The 9,966-nt window shown below is 46.6% G+C and overlaps 1 protein-coding gene across 1 annotated transcript; it reads right to left on the minus strand.

The window, feature by feature from the left end:
• Positions 1–1,618: 1,618 nt before the first annotated feature.
• Positions 1,619–4,107, minus strand: LOC142256607 (formyl peptide receptor-related sequence 1-like). Its single transcript, XM_075328372.1, has 2 exons — positions 4,049–4,107; positions 1,619–2,723 (listed from the first exon to the last, which is right to left on the minus strand). Exons 1-2 carry the CDS (start codon positions 4,105–4,107, stop codon positions 1,739–1,741), a joined length of 1,044 nt encoding a protein of 347 aa, XP_075184487.1. The 3' UTR covers positions 1,619–1,738.
• Between the last annotated feature and the right edge of the window lie 5,859 nt (positions 4,108–9,966).

Below are 9,966 nucleotides of genomic sequence, written 5' to 3' on the forward strand. Positions count from 1 at the left end.
CAATTACATCGGTAGAAAATTTGATGTGAACCTTGTTATATGTGTGGTGAGCTGACAATTTTATTGATACCATTTTGGGGTAAATTGGGCATTTCTATCATTTATTATATTTTTGAGGGAAATAAGAGGAACAATTTCACAAGGATCTATAAAGGGTCACAGAGGAAACACCGGGCGATGCTGGACTTAAAAGCTGAACTGAAGGCAGAGGAAGAATTTATAAATCACATGGGTACATGATAAGAAATAATACCGTATCTGGAGCAACGTCAGAGACCTCCGGCTGTCCACTACTTCTCCAAAACTGAGGGGGGACGTTTCTCTGCGATTATGTAATACTTTATTCAGAGATCGGATAAAATGTAAAATTGTTCTCGTTAAAAGAAGGGAACACCAAGAGCAATAGGGGCTTACCTGGTGGAGAATAATCCAGTGGAGAAGTAAGGGAATTGCTAACCTATTGGGGTTGTCTAACCCACAACTGAGAAGGCAAAATGACATCTGCTGCAGAACGCACTGGTAGGGAAATCCCACCATGGAAACCAAATAGTAGGAGGATAGGAGTAGTAGTTTCAACTGTTGGTAATGGAATCAAGAAATTCAGAGCTCGTATTCAGGATCGGATCAGGAGAACCTGATTAAGAAGCTGTTTAAGCATCGAAACATGAAGAGAATAAACTGCATTGTCCTATCCTGAATACAGTCTCCAGATTTCTTAATTCCATTACCAGCAGAACAGACTACTACCCCTATACTCCTCCTATTACTAGTTCTCATTAACCCCTTTATGACTTTGTATGTACTGGTACATCCAAAGTGAATGGTGGCTCAGAAAACGATGTTAGTGAAAAAAATCAGATAGTCCTCATAAAATAAGTAATCACTGCCCCAGATCCCGAAAAGTGAGAACATTACTGGTCTTGGAAAATAACGACAAATGCCGCAATATTTTTTTGGGGGGAAAATTTCTATATTTATATCACCAATTCTATAAAAAATCCATACATGTTTGATATCTCCGAGCTTCTACTGACTTGGGGAATCATTGCCTGATTAGTTTTACTATATAGTGAACATGGTAAATAATAATAAAAAAACAAATGTATAATTTCACTTTTTTTTCAGCACAATTTTTACCCCATTTTCCAGTACACTATATGGTAAAATGAATGGAGACATTCAAAAGTACAGCTCGTCCCATATAAAACAAACCCTCATATGGCCGTATTGACACAAAATTAAAAAGACATGGCTCTTGGAAGAAGAGGAGGCAAAAATAAAAGTGAAAAAGAGGAAAAAGGTGAGACCGTGAAGGGGTTAAATTCAAGTGAATTCATGGAAATTTGACACTAATTCCATCCCCCGTAGATCGATCCGCTCATCTGTAGTCACCATAGATGTAATGTTCGGGGGAATTGCACTGCCGGGTAACAATACAGTAAAAACTAAACCCAAAGAAATATGGAGGAATTACAGATTTTGTTTTAACCATTTCACTTAATTTAAGATTTATTTTCACCCATTTTCAGCACATTATATGGCAAAATGAAGGATAACTTTAAAAATGAGAATTTATACTACAAAAAAAAACAATCCCTCATTAGGTTGTGAGGATGGAAAATAAAATGTTCTGGTTCTTGAAGGAGAGGAGAAAGGAAAGCAAGTGAAAAAAATTAAAAATGGACAAATCTCCAAGGGGTTAATAGGTGTCACATACAGGAGATAACAGGAATATATATTACACATCAGTAGAGCGAGTATTTCCCGGATCTTCTCCTTCTCTGCACAGGTCATTAGGATGTTCACTTAAGGCTCTTTCTACCCTGGCGGGGACGGATCTGAAGAAACCTTGTCGGAAACCCGGTCCCATAAATACATAAATGATTGGATTCATGCAGCTGTTAAGACAAGCCAGGGTGAAAAAAATGGTGTGTAATATCTGGTATTGAAAGTCATGTAAATCATAATACCCGAGTATCAGTGGCCAAATGTAATATGGAAACCAGCAGATGAAGAAACACGATATAACAGCGGTGATGATCCTGGAGGATCTCTGAGATCTCTGGGATCTCTTACTTTTTCTAATCTTGTAGAAGATGGTGACATAAGAGGTGACGATGATGAGAAAAGGGATTACACATATTGTAACTAATCTGATCAGCTGCATGGTCTCATCTGACTCTCGGTTATAAGGACTTAGATGTGTATGATATATACACCATTCACCTAGATAACCTATCCGGTTGTCATACATGCAAAGCAGTACACCCGCTACAATGAGGCTCAGCCCCCAGATGATCGCTGCAGAGATTCTCACCACTTTACAGGTTCTATGAACTTTTGCCCAGAATGGCCACATGACGGACACCCAGCGGTCAATACTCATGGCCGTCAGGAGGAGAACACTGGAGGTCATGTTTATATTAAAGAGAATAATGTTTGCTGTGCAATGTGGAAATACTGAGAAAGGACTGTATGAGAAGAATGAGTAATATACAACCCACTCATGAATTCTCAGAGGCAGAGACGCACAGCACAGGAAGTCCGCGATGGCCAGGTGGAGGAACCACACGGCACTGACTGTGTTCTTCATCCTGAATCCGGCAATCCAGATGACTAATCCATTACCGATAATCCCGAGAGCAAAAACAATGCTAAAAAGTGTAATTGACATCTTCTTTATAATACTTTCATAATAATGAGGATCATTGTAATTGTCAGACCTGAGGAGACAGGATGGGGTAGATGTTAGGAAAGTTAATAATTTATGTTTTCATATATGTCTACCTTGCAGGGTTCACCATAGCAGGGGGTGTTGGGGGTAGAAGGGGAGATGCCCCCAATCCGGTCTTCTAGTAACTGTTCGGGGCTGCACATCATCCAGGTGCCTCAGCTGCAATGCACCGTGAATACAATCCCTTGTGTTCTCATCACAATCTGTAATGTGCATCTGTGCTGAGACCGCAGGGGATGTGATACACGGTACAGCGATGCTGAAGCAGCCGGCGGCCCTGACCCTGCCCCAGTGGAGCTGACACTTTACATTACAGCTATGCAGAGGATATAAAGTATGCACAGAGGACCGGGAGTAACAATATATGATACCTTATCAACATGAAGCAAAAAACTGACAAGAAATTATAAACAATTAAAAAATGCACATAGGCTACAAGAAACCCATAAACAGGATTCCCATAATAACCCTAATCCTCTATGAACCAGATAAACCCTCACATATAAAAGAAGCCGGGTAGAGAATGTAATTTACAATGGCTATTCAGTATAATTATGGGGTGAAGCTGCAATTCCTATGACCTTATATCCAGAGATCTGAGTGATACACAATGGCTCGTACTCGCAGATATTTCCATCCTTAACTTTCCCCAAAATGTAAGTATTCTATGGTCATTTTGGGAACCTGTCAGGGGTAAAATGCTGCACAAACCACGGGCAGAAGAGCACAGCCGGCTGTATAATTACAGACAGGTATATATTTTTTTCTGACCCTCTCCAACATTTCAGATAAAGTCTAGTTACAAGACCATAGATTGGGACGAGTTTAGTCCAGAGCTGCCCCCTGGCCGGCAGAGCAGCTACAGATGATTGACAGGTCTAGGAAGGACATATTCAGATGTGATGGACCTGTTCGGCTGTGGATATAGCAGATCTGGACATGTCTGCTGCTTTCTATAGGATCTTTTGCTAAAAAAATGTGTGCTGTACCCCTGTGACTTCCAATAACTGAACCCAGTGAGAAAGTCTATGTCCGGCTCCGGTCACATCTGTGTTATTATACAGGAGCCATAATACAGAGCCGAATCCTCTGCTCCACAGACACCACTGACGCCTGATGGACGACACTGATGTGTAGAGGGGTTGATGGGTTATCCAGAGTTTCCATCATTGTGGTAGGAATAATGACGCTGCAGGTGGAGCTGATTTGTCCCTATGAATATTGATGTAATCGGGGCAGAGGCTCGGATATAGATGAGAATGGAGTCTGCACTGATATCTCACAAAAAATACAGAATTAGGAAAATAAACTTACCGGTCATTGTTGTCCAGAGTTGTATTAGATGTGGTCAGATTATCATCTCCAGGGTCCATTCTGAGGGTTTACCTACAAGAAAAGAAATAACAATAATAATAGTACTAGTAATTAGTGATGAGCGAGTATGCTTGTCACTAATCGGTACTTGCACGAGTATCACTGTACTCGGGCTACTCGGCGGGGACCGAGTAATCTCGCGATACTCGTGCTGTACTCGTGGTCTTCATCCCTGCATGTTGGCGCTCTTTTGAGAGCCAGCCCTCATGCAGGGATTGGCTGGCAGACCACTGCAATGCCACAGCCCTGTTAGTTGTGGAATTGCAGTGATTGGCCGGCCTGCACAGCGTGACCGAGCCTTTATACCGGCGGGCGCGCTGTGCTCTGCACACATCCATCCAGACAGTCAGTGCAGGGAGAGTGTCGCTGCTTCAGGGAAAGGTTTGCGGCCCTTTATAGTTATTTACGTAGCAGGGCTGCAAACAGTGTGACCAGAAGTCCTTCTCAGGACTATTATAGTTGTATACAGGCAGGCAGGGTATAGCCAGGTCGGAGTAGAGGAGCAGAGTCCTTCTCAGGACTATTGTTGCTGTATACAGGCAGGGTATAGCCAGGTCAGAATACAGGCTAGTGACCAGAAGAGTCCTTGTCAGGACTATTGTAGTAGTATACAGGCAGGCAGGCAGGCAGGGTATATAGCCATTTCTAGTGGTGACCGTATACCAGCCTTCATCATATCTGGGGCTGGTGTACACAGTCTAAAACAGTCCTGATAGTGTCAGACTTCTCAGTAATTGTCGCTCCTAAAAACCTGTTAGGTTCTTAGTGCGTCCGTGCTTGCATTTAAAAACCGCATGTGTGTGCCTGTCGGTGGCAGCGTACAGGTGCACGTTTTGCACAAACTATTATATAACGCACAAGTGTAGTGTATAATACACGTCAGTCAGCAGTGTCTGATAGTGTCAGACTTCTCAGTAATTGTCGCTCCTAAAAACCTGTTAGGTTCTTAGTGCGTCCGTGCTTGCATTTAAAAACCGCACGTGTGTGCCTGTCGGTGGCAGCGTACAGGTGCACTTGTGTGCGTTTTGCACAAACTTGGATATAACGCACAAGTCTAGTGAATACACGTCAGCACAGCATTGCAAAATGCGCAAGGGCGTTGGCAAGGAACAAGGAACTGGACGTGATGGTGGTGCAGGCAGAGGCCGAGGTCGTGGGCAAGCTCTAATTTCGCCACAACAAAGGGCCACATCTACTCGCTCGCACGTCCTGTCCCAAATTCTTGGGGACCGCAGCAGTACACCGCTCTTGAACCAAGACCAGTGTCAAAAGGTTGTTAGTTGGATAGCGGATAATGCTTCCAGTCAGATTGGCACCACCACAAACACTCTGTCTTCCACATGGTCAAGTGTCAGTAGCCGTGATACTGCATCGCACATTTCAGAACCTGATCCTCCTTCCTACCACAAGGCTGAGTACAGGTCCTCGGACATTACTGATCCCACACTTGGAAACTCGGAAGAGCTGTTCACGTTTCCATTCACACATTCTGGCCTCTCGCCAGCTCCTGTTACAGTGGGTCATGAGGAGATCGTATGTACAGATGGCCAAATGTTTGAGCAGCCACGTTCTCACGAAGTTGGCAACGTGTCTCAACAAGGGGTGGACGATGATGAGACACAATTGTCAGGAAGTCAGGAGGAGGAGCAGGGTGCGGAAGAGGAAGACGACGTGGTGGATGATCCAGTAACTGACCCAACCTGGCAGGGGGATATGCAGAGCGAGGACAGCAGGGCACAGGGGGAGGGAGGCGTAGCATCCCAACAGGCAGTAAGAAGTAGGGTGGTGGCTCCAGGCAGAAGTCAGGCAACCGTTCCCCGGAACAACAACACGACACAAGGTGCCTGTACAAATGTTAGGTCTTCCCGAGTCTGGCAGTTTTTTAAGTTGGCTCTAGATGATTCTAAAAAGGCCATTTGCAACACCTGCCGTGCCAGCATCAGCAGGGGTACCAAAACTAGCAGCCTGACCACCACCAGCATGATCAGGCACATGTCAGCCAAGCACCCGACTTTGTGGGAAGTACAACAGAGTCGAGGAGCAGTGCTTGCTGATGTCACTGCTACGTCTTCGCTTATTGTGCATGCGAGACAATCCCCTGTCCATGCTGCCTGCGAACAAGCCTCCTCCGGTCCTGCACCTGCAGTTGCCTACGCAGAAATAACACCATCATCAAGCACGTCCTTGTCCCAGCGCAGCGTTCAGTTATCCATTCAGCAAACCTTTGAACGCAGGCGCAAATACACTGCCAACGCCCCACATGCCACAGTTCTAAATGCTAACATTTCGCGACTGCTTGCGCTGGAAATGTTGCCTTTTAGGCTGGTGGAGACAGAAGCATTCCGCGACCTAATGGTGGCAGCTGTCCCACGTTACTCGGTCCCCAGCCGCCACTATTTCTCCCGGTGTGCCGTCCCCACATTGCATATCCACGTGTCACAAAACATCACACGTGCCCTGAACAACGCTGTTTCACCCAAAGTCCACCTAACCACAGACACGTGGAGAAGTGCTTGTGGGCAAGGCCGCTACATCTCGTTGACGGCACACTGGGTTAATATTGTGGAAGCTGGGACCCAGTCTGAGCGAGGGACGGAACACGTCCTTCCCACACCAAGGTTTGCAGGCCCTACCTCAGTCAGGGTTTCACCCACACTCTACAGCTCCGGAATGTCATGCTCTTCAGCCTCCTCCTCCTCCTGCGCATTCTCATCCACTTTACCCTCCACACCAGTCCCAAGCTGGAAGCACTGCAGCACTGCCTCGGCGAAGCGGCAACAGGCTGTGCCGAAGCTAATCTGCATAGGTGACAAACCCCACAATGCAGAAGAGGTGTGGACAGCTCTGAAACAGCAGGCAGATCACTGGCTCACACCTATGATCCTAAAGCCAGGAAAGGTTGTGTGTGACAATGGCCGGAACCTGGTGGCGGCTTTGAGGCGAGGCCAGCTGACACATGTTCCATGCGTGGCCCATGTGCTCAATCTCGTGGTTCAGCGGTTTCTAAAGTCATACCCAGAGCTGTCTGATCTGCTGGTAAAAGTTCGCCGCCTGTCTGCACATTTTCGAAAATCACCTACTGCTTCAGCCGACCTTGCCGGCTTTCAGCGCCGTTTGCATCTTCCGGCTCACAGACTGGTGTGTGATGTCCCCACGCGTTGGAATTCAACTCTGCACATGTTGGTCAGGATATGTGAGCAGAAGAGGGCAGTTGTTGAGTACCTGCATCACCTAAGCCGTCGGGAAATGGGTCAAACTCCACACATAACACCTGAGGAGTGGAGATGGATGTCCGACCTATGTACTATCCTCCAAAACTTTGAGGACTCCACCAAGATGGTGAGTGGTGATGACGCCATTATTAGCGACACCATACCGCTTCTCTGCCTTCTAAAACGGTCTCTGCTCAAAAACAAACATGATGCATTGCAAGCGGAGCGCGATGAGTTGGAGCAAGAAACAGTAGTGGGTGTGGGTGATAACACACAGCCCAGCCTCGTCTCATCATAACGTGCAGTGGAGGACTATGACGAGGAGGAGGATGAAGACATGGAGCAACTCTCCGGCCAAATTGAGGATATGACATGCACACCAGTCATATCCTCGGTTCAGCGTGGCTGGCCAGAGGACAGGGTAGATGAGGAGGAGGAGGAGGAGGAGGACAGCATGTTCAGTCATCGTGTTGGTCAGGATACTGAAGTACTGGCTGTTAAGAGTCTGGCGCACATGGCTGACTTTATGGTAAGCTGCCTGTCTCGTGACCCTCGCGTTAAGAACATCTTGGCCGACAATCATTACTGGTTGGTAACACTGTTAGACCCACGCTACAAGGAGAACTTTATGTCTCTTATTCCCGAGGCGGAGAGGTCAGCCAAAATGCAGCAGTTCCGGAAGGCCATAGTCACGGAAGTAGGAAAAGCATTCCCCTCACAAAACGCTAGCGGCATAGGTCAGGAATCAGTGGACAACCAAGGCGTACAGCCGAGAGGGGCACAAGTCCAATCCGCCAGAGGTAGGGGAACAGTCTTTAAGATGTGGGACAGTTTTCTCAGCCCCTCACGTACCACAGCCCCTGAGGAGCGGGGTAGTGCCACAAGAAATCCTAAGTTTGCCCAGATGCTCAAGGAGTACCTTGCAGATCGAACAACTGTACTCCGACATTCCTCTGTGCCTTACAATTATTGGGTATCTAAGCTGGACACGTGGCATGAATTGGCTCTCTACGCCTTGGAAGTCCTGGCCTGCCCTGCCGCTAGCGTTTTGTCAGAGCGTGTTTTTAGTGCCGCAGGTGGAATCATTACAGATAAACGCACCCGCCTGTCAACTGAAAATGCTGACAGGCTGACTCTGATCAAGATGAACAAGGGTTGGATTGGGCCAGACTTCACCACACCACCAGCAAATGAGAGCGGAATTTAAAGTTTGTAACGGGAATTTGCCATGTACCTCCACTGACCCATGGGTACACACTTCTGGACTTTGGATAATCGCTGGACTGCTCCTCCTTCTCCTCATGCGCCACCATGATGACCGTTACAATAGTTGGGGTTTTGTTTCAGGTATACCCCCAGTGGTAAATTTTTTCGCCCATTCTTTCAGAATGGACATTACAACGACAGGAGACCCGCTCCTTTGCAATGGGAACAATGTTTTGAGGCCCTCATGCACGTCTCTATCCAGGGACAATGTGGAGCCTCCCAATTTTTGGCTGCCCTGCCTAATGGCTATACTACAATAGACCCACTTCCTGACAATGGACACTTCAGGTTTACAGGCCCTCATGCACGTCTCTATCCAGGGACAATGTGGAGCCTCCCAATTTTTGGCTGCCCTGCCTAAGGGCTATACTACAATAGACCCACTTCCTGACAATGGACACTTCAGGTTTACAGGCCCTCATGCACGTCTCTATCCAGGGACAATGTGGAGCCTCCCAATTTTTGGCTGCCCTGCCTAAGGGCTATACTACAATTGACCCACTTCCTGACAATGGACACTTCAGGTTTACAGGCCCTCATGCACGTCTCTATCCAGGGACAATGTGGAGCCTCCCAATTTTTGGCTGCCCTGCCTAAAGCCTATACTACAATAGACCCACTTCCTGACAATGGACACTTCAGGTTTATAGGCCCTCATGCACGTCTCTATCCAGGGACAACGTGGAGCCTCCTAATTTTTGGCTGCCCTGCCAAAGGGCTATACTACAATAGACCCACTTCCTCAAAATGGGCACATTAGACTCAAGAGGCCTTCATGTACGTCTCTTCTCAGGGACATCGAAGTGCCACACAATGTTTTCACGTAAAATCTTTCATTTAATCTCCAAAAGTTACATACACCAGCTCTATCTCACTATTGGGTATGTGCCCTTAACATTTCCGCCATGAAAATTCATTTTGGTGTCATTTTGGAAGGTTTTCTGGTGAGTCCGTAAAAATGGCGTAAAACGCGGACACAATTGTTCACAGCTGTGACTTTTGAGTGATAAATGCTTCAAGGGATCTTCCGCATGCAGTTGCCATGTCATTTGAGCACTCTTCTGAGACTTTTGTGACATTTTTAGGGTTTCTACATGCTGCCGGGGGTCATTTCATAAAAATACTCGGGTCTCCCATAGGATAACATTGGGCTCGGTGCTCGGGCCGAGTACACGAGTATCTTGGGATGCTCGGCCCGAGCGTCGAGCACCCGAGCTTTTTAGTACTTGCTCATCACTACTAGTAATAATGATACAGTCTATTATGTAATCATCGTGTCTGTGCAGTAGACGTTCTATCATTTTATTAAAGGGAACCTGTCACCAGATTTTAGCCTTCTAAACAAAATCTAGCACCTTAAGCAGCGCCGGTGCTGCATTG

Source organism: Anomaloglossus baeobatrachus, chromosome 11 (assembly GCF_048569485.1).
Source record: "Anomaloglossus baeobatrachus isolate aAnoBae1 chromosome 11, aAnoBae1.hap1, whole genome shotgun sequence".
NCBI classification, from domain to species: domain Eukaryota; kingdom Metazoa; phylum Chordata; class Amphibia; order Anura; family Aromobatidae; genus Anomaloglossus; species Anomaloglossus baeobatrachus.